We start from the raw sequence: 22,527 nt of genomic DNA, 5'->3' as shown, positions 1-22,527 counted from the left end.
TGAATATTTCTTTTTCTCAAAAAACAAGCAATCTGCTTCTTTAAAAAAAAAAAAAAACATAAATAAATGTAAAATGTAATGATATGATAAAATCGTCAGGATAAAAAGACAACACATTGCTGTTGAACCAGTCTTCGTTATAGTAGGCCTAGGGGTAAGGGTAGATACGGAGGCCTTGGCTTTTGACCATATCAAACGTAAAACAAGCAATTGTTACAGAAAAATAACTTCTAAATACAAAGTGCATGGACACAAGTAGCCTACATCATGGAGGTTGTTTTATGCACATCCAAAACAGGAGCTGCATGTTTAAAATGTGTATTTTATATCTATTTTTTTATTTAACCTTTATTTAACTAGGCAAGTCAGTTAAGAACAAATTCATATTTACAATGACGGCCTACCAAAAGGCCTCCTGCGGGACGGGGGCTGGGATTAAAAATAAAAATAAATGAAATAGAAATATAGGACAAAACACACATCACGTGAAGAGAGACAACACAACATTACATAAAGAGAGACCTAAGATAACAACATAGCATGGCAGCAACACATGACAACACAGCATGGTACTGTAGCAACACTACATGACAACAACATGGTACTATAGCAACACAACATGGCAGCAGCACAACATGGTAGCAGCACAAAACAGGGTACAAACATTATTGGGGACAGACAACAGCACAAAGGGCACGAAGGTAGAGTCAACTATACATCACGCAAAGCAGCCACAACTGTCAGTAAGAGTGTCCATGATTGAGATTAAGAGATTTTGATTAACTGTCCAGTTTTAAGTGTTTATTGCAGCTTGTTCCAGTTGCTAGCTGCGGCGAACTGAAAAGTCGAGCGACCCAAGAATGTGTGTGCTTTGGGGACCTTTAACCGAATGTGACTGGCAGAACGGGTGTTGTATGTGGAGGGAGTGAGGCCTGCCTAAAATATTTAGATAAAAAGGGAATGTCAGCTCCCTGTTTTGCTCCTCTCAAAATGGATCTTTTAATAATTGGTGATTAAGATTTATTTTGAGTCTCATGAGCCAGACCGTTTCCAAGTGTACAGGCACCAAAAGCACATTACTCTTGTTTCATGTGCATATGGGCAGGGTACGTCACAGCTGGATAGGCTGCGTTTCCGCTGTCAAAATTCATGCCATAACCAACCACTAAAACCATATTTTGGTTTGTCTTAAATATCCCTACCAACGCTGCCCGAAAATAGTAATTTCAATTATGTTTTTAAGGACACACCTCAAATATTTCCACCCCTCCCATCTAAACGCAAGCAAGCTGATATAAGAAAGGTCTAAGGCACTCCTGACCTGGGATTGATCCCAGGCTGTGTTGCAACCGGGAGTCCCATAGGGCGGCACACAATTGTCGAAGTTAGGGGAGGGTTTGGCTGGGAGGGCTTTAATTGGCATATCGTGCTCTAGCGACTCCTTGTGGTGGGCCGGGCACCTCCAGGCTGATTTTGGTTGTCAGTTGAATGGTGTTTCCTCCGAAACATGGCGGGTCAAAGCATGACTCGCCCTTCGTCTCTCCCGAGTTTGTTGGGGAGTTGCAGCGATAATCCAAGATCGTAATTGGATCGCAATTGGATATCATGAAAAAGGTGGTACAATACAAAAAAAGAAGACAAATTACCAATCCTTGCGCAAAAGTTTAAAAATAGCAGAGAGCTGGCTTTAACAGGTTGAAATTGGCAACAAACATGAGTTTGACACTAGCATCGTCTTAACACCAGCCAAAAATAGAGCCCATTAATTTGGCTGTCAAGCAAGTAGGCCTAACTCTAATTTCTTGAATAGGAATAAATAGGCTCTAACACAAAGCCCTCTTGTTGTTAGTAGCCTAAAGTCTAAAATAAAGACTGTTTAAATCAATTAGGCCTTCTTGAATTAGCCTACTTTCAACACCCATGCATTGTCCATCTCCACAGCTGCTGCTTCATAGTAATGTAAGTTATATAAATAACTTGAATATGGCTTATTGTGAAGTCAATAGCGCTGATAAATAGCTTCATTGCGGGCAACAAAACATTGTTTTTATTAAAATCAATTACAGCAGTAGCAAGCTTATCTCCGGTCCTCCTTTACATTTTCGCGCTCTCTATCTCGTGCACAGATATTGCATTTTTTGGACGAAGCCTGTGACACGCCTTCTAAGGCAGCACCAAGCATGGTCCTCCCCCATTTTTCTCCAGGTAACAATTTTGACCTCTGCCTTACTGTACCTTCACTTTTTTTTTTTTTTACTGCAGTGAAAATTAAGTGTAAGTGAATTTATGACATCTGTGAGAGAGGTTTGAATGGGCGAGGCAAAGCTGGTGTTACATTTAATTGTTTCTGAAAGAGATGGGAGCCATCACATCTGATCCTTCTGCCAAAACAAGACAGAATGTGCCAAGAGACAAAGGTGACAGCCAAAATGATAGCGCATAAGTGATTGGAAATCTGTGGATACCCTATTTTTCCAGATGTGTGCCTACAGTAGCAGTTAATGCTCATAGTCATAGCATGAGAAAATGCACTGTCATTATAATGGTGTTACTGTGACAGAACTCAGAAATATACAATTCCATGCCTGGCTAAAGCGAATTGTTTTAATTTCTACCAGTTTTCTCTCACAGAAATTTTTTGTATTTTAGTAAGCTTATGAATAAGTAACACCAGACGCCCTTTTCAGCTAAAGGGAATACAAACTTATCCTCTTCACTTCTGAGTATTATTCACTTTCTAAGAAGTGGTGAGAACTAAAGCAATTCATATTTCTCTTTTGACCTGTTAACAATTTATGAACATCTGTGTGACATAAAATAGAAAATACAATAGAAGCAACATGCTGTATGCTTCACCATGGAAACTAGACAGAAATTCAATTTGCTTTTAAAAAGTAATGAATTATAGTTTTATCATGTAAGGATATTCAGTAAAACTGAAACAGTTCTCAGTTCTGATGCGTTTATAATGTGAAAGAAACTAACATCAACAAACGGTATTTTGATGAGAAAACATGTTTTGGATATGAAGCTAATAAAGTGCTTATAATTGAGAAACACTGTCAACACCAGTAATAAGCTGAAAATACACATGCTACTCTCTTAATGAATAAAAGTAATCACACTGATATAGGAAATTATAAAATATAAATAATATATTCAATTTAGCAGAAGCTTTTATCCAAAGTGACTTACAGTTTTGCGTGCATACCACAGTTGGTTGGTGGCACCTTAATTGGGGAGGACAGGCTCATTGTAATGGCTGGAAGGGAATTAATGGAATGGTATCAAACACATGGTTTTAATGTTTTAATACCATTCCATTCACTTCATTCCAGCCATTATTATGAGCTGTCCTCCCCTCACCGGCCTCCTGTGGTGCTTACATTTTACGTAATCAAACTCACTATCCTGATGTTGCAAGTGCCATGCTCTTCCAACTGAGCTACAGAGGACCATGGAAGGCACAGAGAGGGTGAGGAGGCCTGAGAGGCACTCACATAAATCCAATAAATGAGGAGAAGGAGAGGTGGGACTTCAAGGCTGTTAGGGAGAGAAAACTGAACTCCCTACAGAGAAGAATGGCTTGATGCCCCATGGTTAGCAGAAGAAGATCATGTTTGAGCTACAGTATCTATTGCATACCGGAAAAGATCTGTTGGAGATCACTTGGCCCTCCACAGAGGCTGGTGATGAGGGTGTTGGTTGAATTTAGTGAGCTATATGCTAGTGGCACACAAATACCTGTCTCTCCAGAGGGCAGTTTGGTCTTAGAACCATGAGCAAGAGTAAGACAAGCAGCTGCAGAGAGGAGAGGCCTGTCTGGAAACCCCACTCTCCATTTCTGATGCCTCAGCCTTGGACATTTCTTAAGACAGCTGTTTGAAAAGTGTGTGTGAGAGAGAGAGAGAGAGAGAGAGAGAGAGAGAGAGAGAGAGAGAGAGAGAGAGAGAGAGTAGCCTGACAAGTGAGTGAAACAGCATTGCTCAGTTATCACTGCAAAGAGTCTGTGTTTGCTTTCTTACCTCCAGAGTGAGATGGGGGACCACACAGCAGCACCACCCCCTGTCCCTCGCGAACTGACACTGAGTTTCTTCGGTGGGTCTTGAAGTTTCCCAAGTCTGAAAAACAATAGGCATTATCTAAAACCCCCTGTTGGATTGTGGCCCAACAAATCTTTGATAGTTTGCAAGATAAAACACACAGGAAAAAACATGTTTGTGCAGAGCAAGAAAACAGAGTCTAAAATCTCATCTTTGCTGCAGCTGTGCTGTGCATCCAACTTATCGAAAGTAAACATTGGTCAGAAAGAAAAGTAGTGAGAAGTGTATTTAGCTGGAGATGAATAGTCGCAATGGAAATCCCTGTGAGAATTGTCTTGTGCAGTAAGTATACACATTTGGAGGTGGTAAACAGTCTTAAGCTGAAAAAAAGATACCTTAATAGAAAATGACTCAAGTAAAAGTAAAAGTAACCCAGTAAAATACGACTTGAGTAAATGTCTAAAAGTATCTGGTTTTAAGTGTACTTAACTTCTTTGGGATGGGGGTGGTATTTTGACGTCCGGATGAAAAGCGTGCCCAAAGTAAACTGCCTGCTAGGGTAGCTAGGATATGCATATAATTGGTAGATTTGGATAGGAAACACTCTAATGTTTCTAAAACTGTTAAAATATTGTCTGTGAGTATAACAGATCTGAAATGGCAGGCGAAACCCCGAGGACAAACCGTACCCTCCCAAAATAAATTCAGCCTACCACTGATTTCAATGGCTGGCATTTTTATTATAAGGCGAAACCCTCCCAAATTGCAGTTCCTAGGGCTTCCACTAGATGTCAAGTCTTTAGAAACAGTTTCAGGCTGGTTTAAAGAAAAATGATGGAGAAGTTGGAGTTTTTCTAAGTGGCTCCCATTTTGGCTGTGGTGTTTCCAAGCGCATGGCCAAGACAGCGGGTTCTTTTTGTTTATCTCCGGTAAAGACAATAACGATTCTCCGTCTTAAATTGTATCATTTATTTGCATATTAGGGTACCTATTGTTTGATTATAAATGATGATTGACTTGTTTGGATTAGTTTATTGGTAACGTTTGGGATTCATTTTGTATGCATTTTGAAGGAGGGAAACCGAGTGGATTATTGACTGAAGCGCGCCAGCTAAACTGGATATAAAGAAGGACTTAATCGAACAAAAGGACTATTTGTGATGTAAGTGGGACCTTTTGAAGTGCCAACAGAAGAAGATCTTCAAAGGTAAGGCATATATTATATCGCTATTTCTGACTTTCGTGTCGCAACTCCCTGGTTGAAAATGATTTGTTATGCATTTGTGTGCTGGGCGCTGTCCTCAGATAATCGCATGGTTTGCTTTCGCGGTAAAGCCTTTTTGAAATCTGACATGGCGGCTGGATTAACAACAAGTTAAGCTTTATTTTGATGTATTGCACTTGTGATTTCATGAAAGTTTAATATTTATAGTAATTTAATTTGAATTTGGCGCTCTGCAATTTCACCGGAAGGTGTCGAAATTGGACGATAGCGTCCCACTAAAAACTATCTTTTGGTATTTGTTTCATTAGTCCATGTTTGACATAGTCCCAAAATGTTTTGCTTGTCAGCAATCAAGTTTTAAGACATGTAACTTTCAAAATACAAAAATCATCCCCATATGATGTATTTTGCATCATATGATGCTGCGTTTTGCGTCATATGATGCAAAACGCATCATACAGCAATGATTTCTGTATTTTCCTTTAATTTTCCTTTAAGTACAGTCATACTTGAGTAAAGGTACAAAGTAAAAGTACATGCCATTCATCAAATTCCTTATATTAAGCAAACCAGACATAACGATTTCCTTTTTATTTACGGACAGACAGAGAAAAGTCAGCATTTATGTTTAGTGAGTCTGCCAGATCAGAGGCAGTATGGAGGACAACTGGTTAAATTGATAGGTGCGTGAATTGGACTATAATTCTGTCCTGCATGAGGAGGATGTAACAAGTACTTTTTGGTGTCAAGGAAAATGTATGGGAGTAAAAAGTACATATTTTCTTTAGGAATGTAGTGGAGTAAAAGTAGAAGTTGTCAAAAATAAAAATAGTTAAGTACAGATACGTCAAAAAATGACTGAAGTAGTACTTTAAAGTATTTTTACTTAAGTAATTTACACCACTGCTGTTTACTGAGGGATCCCAAGTCTCAATGTGAGAATATTGTCACCAATAATGCCAAGTGAACAAAAAGCTGATGAAAACTACCATTTGTCTAAAGATGGAAGCTAACATGTCTATCTGTCACAGATTTCTTCGTCGCTAGACGATATAGCGAAATCATCGTCGGAGAATGTGGACCAAAACGCAGAGGAGTTAGTGCTCATCATCTTAATTTATTAAACAAATGTGAACACGGAGGAAAAACAAGAAAACGAAATAAGACTAGTGACAGTTTTACAGGCATAAATAACGCAGTGCAAAATACAACTACCCACAAAACACAAAGACAAACACACCCTATTATATAGGACTCCCAATCAAAGGCAACTCAACACACCTGCCTTCAATTGGGAGTCCAACCCCAATTAACTATACATAGAAAAACAAACCTAGAACCTATACCAACAACTAACACCCCACTACACCACACACAAAACACCAAAATACCAAAACAAATATACCTCTGCCACGTCCTGACCAAAATATAATACAACTAATACCTAAATATTGGTCAGGATGTGACATTACCACCCCCCCCCCTAAAGGTGCATACACCGAATGCACCAACATAAAGAAAACCCAATACAAAAATAAACCCCCTAAACTAAAGGGAGGGAAGGGAGGGTGGCTGCCACTGTGCTACACCCCCCCCTCCCCAACCCACCTATATTGGAGGTGGCTCCGGTTCTGGCCTACTGCCCTCCAGACCGTAGACAGACTTGCTTGGCTTTGGACAGTAGGCAGACTCCTTCGGTTCCAGGTCGTAGGCCGACTCCTTCGGTCCCGGTCTGTAGGCATACTCATTACAGTCACAGTTACTTAATTCAAATTTGGGATCGTAGCCAGACTCACCCGGTTCTGGGTCACAAGCAAATTCCCTCAGTCCCGGGTCGCAGGCCGACCCCTTCGGTTCCGGGTCACAAACTGGCAGCTCCGGGCAGACGGGCCGCTCTGGCTGATCCGGGCAGACGGGCCGCTCTGGCTGATCCGGGCAGACGGGCCGCTCTGGCTGATCCGGGCAGACGGGCCGCTCTGGCTGATCAGGGCAGACGGGCCGCTCTGGCTGATCCGGGCAGACGGGCCACTCTGGTTGATTCGGGATGACGGGCGGCTCTGGCGACTCCTGACTGGCGGGCGGCTCTGGCGACTCCTGACTGGCGGGCGGCTCTGGCGACTCCTGACTGGCGGGCGGCTCTGGCGACTCCTGACTGGCGGGCGGCTCTGGCGACTCCTGACTGGCGGGCGGCTCTGGCGACTCCTGACTGGCGGGCGGCTCTGGCGACTCCTGACTGGCGGGCGGCTCTGGCGACTCCTGACTGGCGGGCAGCTCTGGCGACTCCTGACTGGCGGGCGGCTCTGGCGACTCCTGACTGGCGAGCAGCTCTGGCGACTCCTGACTGGCGGGCGGTTCTGGCGGCACCAGACTGGCTAGGCTGGGCTGACGCACTAAATGCCTGATGCGTGGGGCTGGTACTGGATGTGCCAGTCTGAGCACATGCACCTTAGGGCTAGTGCGGGGAGCGGGAACAGGCTGAACAGGACTAGGCTGACTATTTGGAAGCTTGGTCCGGGTTGCTGGTACCGGTCGTGCTAGACTGGGAGTACTCACTTCCGGGATACTCCGAGAGGCAGGAACCGGAAAGATTGGGCCATGGAGGCGCACAGGTGGCCGTGATCGCACCGCCTGCACAACCCGTCCTGGCTGGATGGAACTAGTAGCCCTGCACAAGCGGGGTGCTGGTACAGGGCGGACTGGGCTGTGCGTGCGTATGGACGAGATAGTGCGCACCTCGGCGAAACACGGCGCTCTCCACCTTCTTCGCCCCTTCCTGCACTCACAGGTAGCTGGCTTATGGCTCTTCCTACGCCCAGCCAAACTACCCGTGTGCCCCCCCAAAATTTTTTATTGGGGGTGCCTCTCCGGCTTCCTAGCCAGACGTGTCCCAATGTAGCATTCCTGTTCCACCCCAGCCTTCTTCCACAGGCCCACTCCGGCCAGTATCTCTTCCCAAGTCCACTTTTCAGAATAATCCATATATTCTGCGTCCCGCTCTTTACTCCGCTGCTTGGTCCTGTTGTGGTGGGTAGTTCTGTCACAGATTTCTTCGTCGCTAGACGATATAGCAAAATCATCATCGGAGAATGTGGACCAATACGCAGAGGAGTTAGTGCTCATCATCTTAATATATTAACCTGTTATGGCTAGGGGGCAGCATTTTCACGTCTGGATAAAAAACGTACCCGATTTAATCTGGTTACTACTCCTGCCCAGTAACAAGAATATGCATATAATTATTGGCTTTGGATAGAAAACACACCAAAGTTTCTAAAACTGTTTGAATGGTGTCTGTGAGTATAACAGAACTCAAATGGCAGGTCAAAACCTGAGAGATTCCTTTACAGGAAGTGGCCTGTCTGACCATTTCTTGAACTTCTTTGCCATCTCTATCTTTTACAAAGGATCTCTGCTCTAACGTGACACTTCCTACGTCTTCCATGGGCGCTCAGAGCCCGGAAAAAACCTGAATGTCGTCATCCCAGCCCCAGGCTGAAACACATTATCGCCTTTCTCAAGTGGCCGATCAAGGGACTGTGGGCTTAGGCGCGTGCCCTGGCCGCCCCCGTCTTTGTGATTTTTCCTCTGTTTGCCGAAAAGGAGATTCCCGGTCGGAATATTATCGCTTTTTTACGAGATAAATTGCATAAAAATTGATTTTAAACAGCGGTTGACATGCTTCGAAGTACGGTAATGGAATATTTATAATTTTTTTGTCACGAATTGCGCCATGCGCGCGACCCTGATTTACCATTTCGGATAGTTTCTGGAACGCACGAACAAAACGCCGCTATTCGGATATAACGATGGATTATTTGGGACCAAACCAACATTTGTTATTGAAGTAGCAGTCCTGGGAGTGCATTCTGACGAAGACAACAAAGGTAAGAACATTTTTGTTGTAGTAAATCTGATTATGGTGAAGGCTAAACTTGCCGGGTTTCTAAATAGCTAGCCCGTGATGGCTGGGCTATGTACTTAGAATATTGCAAAATGTGCTTTCACCAAAAAGCTATTTTAAAATCGGACATATCGAGTGCATAGAGGAGTTCTGTATCTATAATTCTTAAAATAATTGTTATGCTTTTTGTGAACGTTTATCGTGAGTAATTTAGTAAATTGTTAGTAAATTCCCCGGAAGTTTGCTAGTTCTGAACGTCACATGCTAATGTAAAAAGCTGTTTTTTGATATAAATATGAACTTGATTGAACAAAACATGCATGTATTGTATAACATAATGTCCTAGGTGTGTCATCTGATGAAGATCATCAAAGGTTAGTGCTGCATTTAGCTGTCTTCTGGGTTTTTGTGACATTATATGCTAGCTTGAAAAATGGGTGTCTGATTATTTCTGGCTGGGTAGTCTGCTGACATAATCTAATGTTTTGCTTTCGCTGTAAAGCCTTTTTGAAATCGGACAGTGTGGTTAGATAAAGGAGAGTCTTGTCTTTAAAATGCTGTGAAATAGTCATATGTTAGAAAAATTGAAGTTTTTGTATTTTTGAGGAATTTGTAATTCGCGCCACGCCTATCATTGGATATTGGAGCAGGTGTTCCGCTAGTGGAACGTCTAGATGTAAGAGGTTAAACGAATGTGAACATGGAGGAAAAACAAGAAAACGAAATAAGACTAGTGACAGTTTTACAGGCATAAATAACGCAGTGCAAAATACAACTACCCACAAAACACAAAGACAAACACACCCTATTATATAGGACTCCCAATCAAAGGCAACCCAACACACCTGCCTTCAATTGGGAGTCCAACCCCAATTAACTATACATAGAAAAACAAACCTAGAACCTATACCAACAACTAACACCCCACTACACCACACACAAAACACCAAAAGAAATATACCTCTGCCACGTCCTGACCAAAATATAATACAACTAATACCTAAATATTGGTCAGGACGTGACACTATCTTCCAAAAATTATGAACACTGCATACAGTAAGCATTCTAAATTCACACGACTAAGGAATAACATCTTATCAAAAAACTGAATTTTAATGACTCCATTAATCAAAACAATTGAGGGAGAAAGAAAGGAGTGTCATTGGGCTGAAACCAAACCAAGAAAATCCCCAAACACAAAGAAGAATCTAAATATCTATGAAGCCACCCATTGCATTAAAATACATTCGTCTAGGGCAAAGCTGAACAGATTGAAACATTTCAATGCTGTGAAAGCTTTTACGTTGAAGATGATTATTACTGCTTCATGCAGTCAAAGTCGTTAAATCAATTGGACACTACACAAACAATTGCTTAATTAGCACCCATTGTACTACTAAATATTTAATAGTTTCAAGTTTTAATTTCACATGTACAAGTACAGTGAAATGCCTTTCTTGCAACTCAAAACCCAACAATGCAATAATCAATAATAATGTAATACTAGAAAAACAGACGAGAAATAAGACAAAAGGGTATCAAACAGTATATACAACACTGTGCAACCATATAGGAATCACTTCCACATGAGAATGTTATCAACACTAGATTAGATCATTGTAGCACTTTCTGAGCCAGACGGAAACATATCACAGCTGAGGCAGACGGCATAATAACTGTAATCATGTAATTTTACATCTGAAATTATGAACTCATAGTCCCCAAACATTAAAAAGTCGATATTGGACCCAAAGTGTTTGGATAAAACCAATAAGGCCCAAATCAATATGGGGCTCCAGTAGGCAGAAAGTATTTTGCTTAGCCTAAGTCACACATGAAGGATTTTAATGGCTCCAGTGGTTATCAGGTTTCCATTGTGTTTTTTTTCATCACTCTTACTACCGCAAACATTACAAAGCAATTTCAAAATGGCTTAGAAACTAAAATTACCTTTTTATTGAAACTAATTTATGCTTGACAATTGATGGAAAACAATAACAGGTCACAACAGCTTCCTGCAATTCTCCCTGCTATTGTTGCCCAGCAGATCTGGGTAAAGGTAATTCGGGGAGCATAGAACAGTCTTCATGGATGAGTGTGCAGAGGAGTCTCGGGTGGGAGCTGGATAAATACATTGCAATAGGAACTTCTCAATGCCTTTCAAGAGGCTGTAAGCAGTGATTCGATTTGGAATAATGCCACAACTACCACAGACATGAAAGGAGCAGCTCCACAAAACAGATAAATTAGTTTGGAGAAATAAAAGCTGCACAGACAGGTACTGTAGATATCTCACAAAGACAAAACAGCAGCAGCGAGCTTATGGACAAGTAACTTTGAGTTAATTATCTCAATACAAGATAAAAAATCTAGGTAAGATTTTTTGTTGTTGTTGCAGTGTACTGAATGTTCCATTTTGTTTATATGTGATGACACAGTTTGACGTGGGGACAGTATGAACTAACCAGTACACTGCAATTTTTAAAAATCATACCTACATTTTATTTATCACATATTGATATAATTAAGTTGAAATGACATGTTTGAGTTGATTTAGCTAACCCAGAAAATGCATTTACTTGTTTTGAGTTGATTTAGTTTACCCAGAAACTGCATCAAGATAATTTGTTTTGGATTAAGATATTCTGATTTGTATCAAGCCTTTTATTACTGTAGGTTAAAATAAGAAAAATTATCTGTCGTCTTATCAAGGCAAATTATCTCAGTGCACTGGCAGATAATTTAGCTTATTTTAACCTAAAAAAAGGCTTGATACAAGTCCGAATATCTTAATACGAGACAAATGCATTTTCAGGGTAAGCTAAATCAACAAAAATCAAGTAATTTTGACTTAATTATCTCAATACAAGATAAACAAAAATCTAGGTGAAATCTACAGTAGGTAAGATTTTCATTTTTTGCAGTGTGGTAACTTACTGCAACTGTCTAAAATGAAGCCTGTCTGCATAAAAATGGCCAAAGTTAGAAAGAATTTGACTGTTGGGGACACAGCTGGTGACACAAAATACATTCATACTGTATCTTTCTACCACTGGGAACAAAGAGACATTTATTTGATAACGGGTGCAGATTTAAGAGCACATATTGTTCCAATTGGATGAATTAACCTTAATTAACCTTGCTCTGTAATATGCTCCATATGTTATGTCACCTTGAGCATCAATGCTGGAATGAAAGCGCTCTCTTTCCAGGGCGACTTGATGGAAGTCTTGAGCATCTCTCTCAGCAACCAACCAAACCTGCTTTCAAACTAGATTGCTGTTAGTTCTGCTCCAGGAGCAGATTTAAATGTTAAATTACTGGGCTCACTGATTTATTAAGAGGACTATAAGGTCAGCTAATATATGTCATACTGGTTATGGGACAAGTCGATTAGGAGGCAGGCTTTAATTATTTCTTCAAACATAAATCTCCTCTTAACCCAGGAACACACTTTTGCTAATAGCTATTTGAGACTCTTAAGCTCTATTAAGAAAAGCAATTCTTTGCAATTTCTCACAGATGAATGTGAGATTTGGCAATTAAGAGTCAATTAGCTATATGCATCTACCTCAGCAATTTAACTGATCTCTAAAAAAAAAGAGATGATTTTCTGATACCATTGAACCGCACACTGATAGAAATAAGTAGAAAGTTAATTCCATTTGTGAATAATTGATGTTGAATAGTATTCTGAACACATTTGTCTACATCCAAATTGGTTTCATGTGCTATGGCAGTTCAAATTGCACAATTAAACTCTAGACAGTTTTACAGGTAGAAGAGAATGTGATATAAAACATGAATCTCTGACTGACTGACTGGGCTTATTGTCTGCAAGTGAACTCCTCATTTGGTAAGTCTAGACTCCTTGACTTTTCTCTATCAAAACACAGTTTTAATGAATGGCTTGCAGATGTCCCGTACATGTGGGCCCATGGAGGTAATTCTGTGTCTATAGTGGTCCAATCTGGGAACCAGGGGATTGGTAACAAAAGGTTTGGAGTGACACTGCCACCCTCTTTCATCTCAACACAGGATGGGGTGCTAGATAAAAGCCCCAGAGAGCCTAGGAAATAAAGAGCCTGAAGGAACAAAGTGGACAAAAGCATTGGACATCTAAGGTGCTGAGTAAATTTTACAAAGTATATTTTTGGGCATTATTTAGGATAAAAGCCGTTGTAGTAACAAGAATCGGTACTGGGGCCACTTCACTGCCAGTGCAGGAGGCTATGTTTGATCATCCTGATAAAATACACATGCACACTCCCATGTGCGCGCGCCGACACACACACACATAGAGAGAGAGATAATGATAGTGCTAAAATCAAACTGTGCTCCCTCCTGTCCTAAAAGCAGAAGCAGAGCAAACAAACCATTGTTGCAAAAAGGTCCTGAAGATCCCAGCCAAAATCCTTATTACAGAATGATACAGCCAATGCCTTAAGAAGAGCCTGTAAGGTCAGAGGGCACAGTGCTGGGGACTTGACCAAATGCATGCTCCTCTGAGCACACAGCTGTGCACATGGGCTCTTTTTGTTCAAAAGAAAGCATGAAAGCATGCAGTCAGCCTTCAAGAGATATGTCTAATAATTCTCATCTCAGTCGCAAGAAAAGAGGCAGGCCTTGTAAATGTTGGTATTGAACTACTCTTCCCACGATTTATTGAGAAATTAAGGTAAAGTAATATACACTGAGTGTACAAAACATTCGGAACACCTTCCCAATGTTGAGTTGCAACCCTTTTGCCCTCAGAACAGCCTTAATTCGTCGGGGCAAGCACTCTACAAGGTGTCAAAAGCATTCCACAGGGATGCTGGCCCATGTTTACTCCAATGCTTTCCACAGTTGTGTCAAGTTGGCTGGATGTCCTTTGGGTGGTGGACTATTTTTGGTACACACAGGAAACTGTTGACCAGGACAAACCCAGCAGTGTTGCAGTTCTTGACACAGTCAAACCGGTGCACCTGGCAGCTACTACCATACCCCATTCAAAGGCACCTAAATGTTTTGTCTTGCATATTCACCCTCAATGGCACACATACACAAAACCTTCAAGTAAGCATTTCGTTTCACAGGGGAGTTCATTTCACTTGAAAGTTAGATTCCTCTTTTCACGCTTAACTTACTGTAACTGGGGTTAACTGTAGCTGACATTACATCATAGCGTAGGTTTAAAAAGCGTAGGTTCAAATGTATAGTAATGAGTGATATTTACTTTCATTTTGTTCTTATCATAGAAGAACCGTTTAAAGCCACAAAGGGGAGACAAGCACATGACATCTGATGCAATTGCATACAGTCTATGCAGGTAAAAAAGTTCTAAAGCCAGAATATAGCTGGTAGCTATTTACACTTAATTAACTCAGCTTACCGTACTCCCTCTATTCACATTATCACAACAGCTGGAGAGTAGTGTTCAGGAAATATTTGCATTTAAACGAGGGATTCATGTAAATCCTTCAGGAGTTACGGGAATTTTACACCATGTTTAGCAAATCTAGTAGGATTCTCAAATCTCTGGATGCGGGGGGCTCGTATAAAAGATGAAAAAACGGAAGTAAAAAAACAGCACATCTGTCTGCATAATTGCACATGCTCTGTGAGAGAAATACAGCTGTACTCTATGAATATAGACTAAAAACAACTGAGGACTGTATTGTGGCAAAATGTATACATATAAAAATGTCTGCACTAACATAGTTTTAATCTGGACCCACATTTCCATTTTCATTGACAACAAATACATCCCATAGCTTATTATTGGTAAATCTTTGGTCTAACTCTGTAGTCAAACAATAATATACTGTAGAACAATGTATCACATTGAAATCATGACCTTTGAGGTGGCAACTCTGTGACTCAGAAACATTGTATATACAAGCTATTCATCCATATGAATTATGGGTGTACATCTTTTACATAATCACTGATAAAGAATCAATAGAAATAATAATCAAGGGAAGGCGGTATTGAGTGAGAGAGCGGCCCTCTATCCATCAGTTAGCCATGCGTCAGGCAGCAGACAGGACCAACTCCTCACTGGCAGCACCACCATCCATCACAAGTTCATGGGAGGAAGGGTAACGTCAGATTATTTGGAGCACTGCTACTCAGGGGGGTAACATTGACAATCCCGGAAAATATCTAGAGGAACAAAACTTTCTCCAACTGAAGAATATGTACATATACCTATTCAGAATGCCGATTTGTTGTCCATATTGAAATTCAAAAGCTGGGTGTTGGTTGGTTGTAATTCAAATCAAATCAAATGTTATTGGTTGCGTACACATATTTTGCAGATCTTATCGCAGGTCTAGTGAAATGCTTATGTTCCTAGCTCCAACAGTGCAGTAAACAATACACATGGGGTATTACTAGTAGAAAAAAAGGATATCTAACCAGTGGTGTAATGTACTGGAGTAAAAATACTTTAAAGTACTACTTACATAATTTTTTGGGGCATCTGTACTTGACTTTACTATTTATATTTTGGACTACTTTTACTTTAACTTCACTACATTCCTAAAGAAAATATTGTATAGGATTTTCCATAAATTTTCCCTAACAACACAAGGTACTCGTTACATTTTGAATGCTTAGCAGGACAGGAACCTATGATAATTGGGTACTGTTTCCACCACTGTATCTAAGCATGACTGCCAAATCTCTTACATGTAAGCAGACGCAGATGGTATAACACAGGGATGGGCAACTTCGATGTGGGTGGGGGCAACAAAAATCATGAACTCATCATGAGGGGCTCGTGGGTCTGCTTACCCAAATTCCTGCCCACACATGCAGTCAGAGCCTAGCTTAGCCTTTTGGGGGACCTAAGTGAAAACAAATTCTCTCTGTCTTTTGCCATGAAGTAGAGAAAATGTTGCAATTTCATAATTCTACAAATTTTGTCATGGGGCGGAGAGAAAAATGTGCAGTTTTACAGCTAATTTCCTGCAATTCTACTCATTTTGCCATAGGGTGGAGAGAAATGTTTGCAGATTTTAATTTGATATTTGAGTGAGAGTCACTAATAAAACCAATGGGGAACCACCCATTCGGTAATTCAACCATGATTATTACAAGTTTAGATAGCTGGCCAGACTAATTTACCAATCTAAAAAATGGTAGTTGACATAGGCTAATTGAGTGACTCAGTGACTGACATAACAATTGAGAGAAAACTGCTGATGCACAACCAAATGTCGAAATTGCATCTTCTGTATTCTTCTATTCTAACTCTCAACAGTAAATTGAGACCCCGACTGAGTTCCTAAAATTATTATTATTATTTAATTTTTGGGGGGAGGGAATTGATCCGTAGGCAGCCCGCCGTATAAGATATTCCATTTATTTCAGACAGCTCTTCCCCTGTCCCCACTGTCACTTCAAGTTCATAGACAGGGAAATGAGCAGATGGAAAACTAGCCATCAGTATAAACTAAAGTGAGCAACAGTTCCAACATCAGAGGATTTGTATCCACAGAGCAAACAGATTGAACATTACATCAACCAGGACAAGTCTATCCTGAGAGTGAGAGGGTTGTGAGGAATAAATGACAAATCCCATGAATATTGAGACAGAATGAAATAAACATGACAGTTGTTGTACCAAATGGAAAAGGAGTGCGAGAGGGAGAATAACTATCCACAGTGTTGAAAGGGGCCGGGTGACATCGACATGATATACAGTACAGAGTTTGAGAGATTGCTATTAATTTTTTTTAAACATAGAAAATCTTTCTTATCTATTAATTCTTGACATTCTTAAAATATTTTTACTTTAACCATTCAGACCTTGATAAACCCAAGGAAATGTATCACAACACCAATAAAGTATTGCAAAATAAATTACAGTACACAAGTAACATGATTAAGACACTATGCATGAGTTTTACTATCAATGCCTATTTCAATTAAAAAAAGGAGGAGGCAGAGCTTTTTCTTCAGACAGCATCAGCGCGTCCATTATGACAATTATCTATTTCCTACGGATCTTACTGAAAAGGCTTTCGGTTTCTATGCAATTAAAGCAAGGAAAGGCAGAGAAAATCATATCTCCTTAAAGTACTTTGGGACCATTTGATGTTCATTGTTTTTTAACCCTTTTTACACTGAACAAAAATATAATCGCAACATGTAAAGAGTTGGTCCCATGTTCATGAGCTGAAATAAAAGATCCCAGAAATGTTCCATGTACGCACAAAAAGCTTATTTCTATCAAATGTTGTGCAAGCAAATGTTGTGTTCTCCTTTGCCAAGATAATCCATCCACCTGACAGGTGTGGCATATCAAGAAGCTGATTGAACAGCATTATCCTTACACAGGTGCACCTTGTGCTGGTTACAATAAAAGGACACTAAAATGTGCAGTTAGTTTCTCTACCATAAGCCTCCACCAACATTATTGAGAGAATTTTGCAGTACGTCCAACCCAAATTCATCTGTACCGGGCAGATGGCAGACAGGGTGTATGGTGTCACATGGACGAGCGTTTTTCTGATGCCAACGTTGTGAACAGAGCAGACATAAGCTACAGACTACGAACACAATTGCATTTTATCGATGGCATTTTGAATGTACAGAGATATTGTGACGAGATCATGAGGCCAATTGTCGTGCCATTCATCGGCGCACTCACCTAATGTTTTAGCATGATAGTGCACGGCCCCATGTCGCAAGGATTTGTACACAATTCCTGGAAGCTGAAAATGTCCCAGTCCTTCCATGGCCTGAATACTCACCAGACATGTCACCCATTGAGCATGTTTGGGAGCCTCTGGATCAACGTGTACGACAGCATGTTCTAGTTCCCGCCAATATCCAACAACTTCACACTGCCATTGAAGAGGAGTGGGACAAAATTCCACACGCCACAATCAACAACCTGATCAACTTTATGAGAAGGCGATCTGCTGCGCTGCATGAGGCAAATGGTGGTCACACCACATGATTTCTGATCCACGCCCCTACCTTTTTTTAAAGGTATCTGTGACCAATAGATGCATATCTGTATTCCCAGTCAAGTGAAATCCATAGATTAGGGCCTAATGAATTCATTTAAATTGACTGATTTCCTGATATGAACTGTAACTCAGAAAAATCTTTGAAATTGTTGCATGTTGTGTTTATATTTTTGTTCAGTGTATTATCTCCACTTTATCAGGTCAAGCTCCAGCAAATTAATCACAGAGAATATTTTGAATCACATAAATAGCCAACTTTCATTACGCTTCTCTGGAATAAGATGATATTGATTGATGCATATTGCCATCGAATGTATTTTAAGAGCATTATTTTAAGAGCTGACAGAATGTATTATTGATTGAGCTGAACTGGGATGCACCACTTAAGAGCATTAAATATTGTATGCATGTTACAGTGAAAAGACGGTTCAAATTTCACTGTGAAATACCATTCAAAGATTGAATCTGAATCAACATAAAACCATTTTCAAGGTCAAGAACAGACAACATGGAAACAGGTAAGAAATAAACACATGGATTAATATGATGTATAGTATATTTGGCCTGCAGGCATAACAGGGCCAAATCCATCAATAATCACTCATATCTAAAGTATTGATGAGATCAATAAACAGTGTATTAAATGTCCTCTTCTTCAATGGAATTAATTTAATGTATCAATGCGTTCTGCTTTAATTTTACAATCAAATCTTTCAATGTTGACATGAAGCTGAGAGCCACATACTCTAACAAATTGCAAGATACACTCTCTAATAATATCAACTGCCCTTCAAAGTATTGTCTTGAACCCGCACCATTCAATCATCATGTGGAGTTATTTAAGCTATACCAAGAGTAATAAAGAAGACAGATGACAGTCACAGATGCAGGTCCTTACTATGTGACAACATCCCAAGACTTTAAGGTCATTCCCAGACAATTGATGGAACTGTCACTGTTTCGCCCAAAAGTGACAGTGGAGTTCCCTACAGAATCTGATTACTTTTGCTCCGGAGTGAGACTGGGCCCGGCCAGGGGGACAAAATAAATGGCCTGTGAGGGTTGGGGCGGCCTTGTTCCCACCGTGGGGCATCAGAACTGAATCTGAAGAAGCCATCATTCACTTCACTGTCCATGTCGTCATTTTAGGATGTCCAATAACTGGGATGTCCAATAACTGGAGAAGCAGAAAGGAGTATTGACATTCCTCTTACTCAATTGGAAAACAGCTAAATGCAGACCGTAGTCTGTCAGTTATGTGCAGAAATTCTGCTATTTTTATTTACATTTTAGTCATTTAGCAGACGTTCGTATCCAGAGTGACTTGCCGTAGTGAGTGGAAACATTTCCGTACTAGTCCTACATGGGAATCAAACCCACAACCCTTGGTGTTGCAAGTTCCATGCTCTACCAACAGCCCCATGGGACCATTTATCCTCTTCTACTCATGTCTGTCAGTTATAATGTCCAAGAAAAAGAATAATATAGATATATATACTGCTTTATCTTTATCTTATTCTTCTATTCCCATTATTTTCACATGCTGAGAGAAGATGATTTCTGTTTGGTTTTTGTACTAACTATGACATCACATTTGCTCAATATACTTTAACTGAACATCTTTGAAAGTCTGTCCTGTATTATAAAGACAGTATGTGGTAGTGTAGGCATTTATTGTTACTTATTTTGAGTTGAAGCTTGAGGAAAGTGATGAAGAGTTATTTTAATGCGTTGGAGTTGTAGTTTAATGTATTAGCTCTATCAGGATTAAGATCCTGAGTGTGGAGTCACAGCACTGGTAAATGCTGCTCCCCAAGGAGACGCTTCCATGTTGATTGCTTTATCAGGCAGGACACGAGACACTATGACAAGTTCCACTGAAATATCTTTTCTGTCACATGCCTTCACACTGCTGGCTAGTACAGTATGATCAGAGAGGGAATAAAAGATAGTTAGTCACTTACATGCAAAGGTTAGACTGGCCTCTCGGCTCACGATGGTCCCAAAAGAGTTGGAGGCGAGGCACTGATATGTTCCAGCATCCTGGTCTTTGTTTAAATGGCTGATTCGGAGGTTGCCTCCAGACAGGCTATAGTGTGAGCCTGATTTGGGAGTGATCGCGGTGCCATTCAGTTTCCACCTAAAAACAAAATGAAAAGCAGTAAGATCCAGATCCACTATTAACTTCAATCTATTGTAGATCGAGTACTGTACCTTTAGGGAAATTCTGACAAAAACCTCAAAGATGGCAAATGCTGATTTTACCTTAATTTGATTAGTAAAGGATCAAGAGAGCCCTCAAACCATGCCCCACAGTATTGCGTTAATCTAAGTAGTGAACTACACTGACGGCCGGCACAACACAGCAGAAAAGACCTCACTCACCAAGAATACACAGCCTCTGTGGCCATCCATCTTGCTAGACACCAAGTCAAACAGCATAAAAATGCAGATTAATCATTACGCTGCAACAATTAAAACTAATGGCTAGCCAACTGCATTCTGCACTTTTGCATTCTACACCAGGCTATGAGATTATAATTGGTGTTAGAGGTGATCAGTGAATGATATAATTAACTTATGAAGGCAGCAGATTCCTCAATCCCTCCACATAGAGCAGAAAGGTGGTTACGATACCAAACTAAATTTCACAGATGAGTAAGCATTAGGGTTGAATTGCGGGAACCCGGTTACCGAGATTTACCGGGATTTATCACCCAAAATCACTCCCTTTTCCCGGGATAAATAACTCAGAGAAACCGGTAAATTATAATAAATTATTTATATGAACAGCATGGCGTGAAGTGGAACTGTGAAATAATGTGCAATGTCTACATCTGGCTTCTCTACTGCCTCTGCAGGGGTGGGGACAGACAGCCCATCTCAGTATGGAGCGCAGTTCACAATCCATGTAGACCTACAGTATCATCTCATCACCATCATCATTTTTCTTGTGACAGATAGGCCTAAATTTGCTGCAGCATAGCCTATGCTACAGTAATATAAAGACCAAATGCGTGTCTAATTTACCCATCTCCATCTGGCTTTTATTTTTTAATTGTAAGATATTTTTTAATTGCAGCTGCAGAGTTTTAAAACAGCCTATCACTCAAATATCGTTGCTTTAAACCAGTGCATGCGCGGGCACTCTCTCTGTCTTTTTCTCTCTCCATCAACTCAATTCCAAAATAGATAACCCTGTTCTAGATTGATATATAGCCCTATATAGATGTACTAGTCTACCTCTTTCAGGTAATATATTCAATGCATTATTAGACTTATATTTAGCTAATTATTGATGGCTTATAGCCTCTGTCTCTTGTGTAATATGCATGTAGCTGTGTTCTGCTAGCCTCTCTCCTTAAAAAATACTTGTCATAACTTCCACCGAAGGTGGCTCCTCTCCCTGTTCGGGCGGCGCTCGGCGGTTGTCGTCGCCGGTCTACTAGCTGCTACCGATCCCTTTTTCCCTTTTCGTTTGGTTTTGTCTGTCTTGTGTTTCACCAGTTTTGAGTTAGGTTCATTAGTGGGTTATTTAGTCTCACCCTACCAGGTTGGGTTCGTGAGGGATTGTTTTGTTTTCCTGTCGTGGTTTTGGGGGTTGAGTTATATTTTCTTTGTCTTATGTGGACTGGCGTTCCTTTCTGGACTGCGTTCCGGCCCTTTTGTGTGGACTATTTTGTCTGGTTTTTATGCCTGTTCATGGTGTTTTGGACTCAGGAATAAATGCTCTGCTAGTGCATATTTGGTCTCCTGCGCCTGACTTCACCCCCCCCCTAATAACAGTTTGCTGGACATCATTTTTTTGGCATTTCTTATACCAATAGACTATTCGAAGAGGGATTCAAGCTCGTTTGCTTAACGTTAAATACAGCAGCCAATAGAACTCACGGGTAGTTTGAAATAAAGGTTCAATAAAAAAATGTAATGTTCAGTGGCCTATATCATAAATGTATTGGATAATGGCACAATCATTTGGACTTTTTGGGCTTGGGTTCATTAAATGTCTTTAGGGCTCATAAAATGTATTTAATGTATGGCTCATCAGACTCGAGTAGCATCAGCCTTGAATTTTGGATCAAAGCTCTAATCAATTCCGATATATTTATATACTTTATAATACTATTGAACGACACTTCCGGTTTTGTCGGGAAATACCGTGTTACCCGGGAGAAAAGTGATTTATTCATGGGAAGGGAAATTTTGTAAAATACCAGGAAAATATTCATCCCTACTAAGCATGAAAGGTATTAAGCACTTTATTGGGATATGGACGATGCAAACCATGATTAGGGTCCAGAGCGATTAATTGCTGATTATTTATTTGGAGTAAGGAGAATGATTGACTGTCTTTATGAATTCTAAACAGCTCAACAAATAGGGTGACTTTGT

The 22,527-nt window shown here is 40.4% G+C and overlaps 1 protein-coding gene across 3 annotated transcripts in view; it reads right to left on the bottom strand.

Annotated features, from left to right (window-relative positions):
- LOC106565727 (contactin-4) overlaps nucleotides 1–22,527 on the bottom strand; it is a 254,653-nt gene that overhangs the window by 110,965 nt on the left and 121,161 nt on the right. For all 3 annotated transcript variants that reach the window (XM_014133150.2, XM_014133149.2, XM_014133151.2), the window contains exons 4-5: nucleotides 20,100–20,275; nucleotides 4,026–4,121 (exon numbers count right to left, since the gene is read on the bottom strand). In XM_014133150.2, coding sequence (XP_013988625.1) covers nucleotides 4,026–4,121; nucleotides 20,100–20,275 — 272 coding nt within the window. The remainder of the gene's footprint in view (nucleotides 1–4,025; nucleotides 4,122–20,099; nucleotides 20,276–22,527) is intronic.

Source organism: Salmo salar, chromosome ssa12 (assembly GCF_905237065.1).
Source record: "Salmo salar chromosome ssa12, Ssal_v3.1, whole genome shotgun sequence".
Classification (NCBI taxonomy): Eukaryota; Metazoa; Chordata; class Actinopteri; order Salmoniformes; family Salmonidae; genus Salmo; species Salmo salar.
Note: the sequence above shows the minus strand (reverse complement) of the source record. Positions and strands in the feature narration are given on the sequence as shown.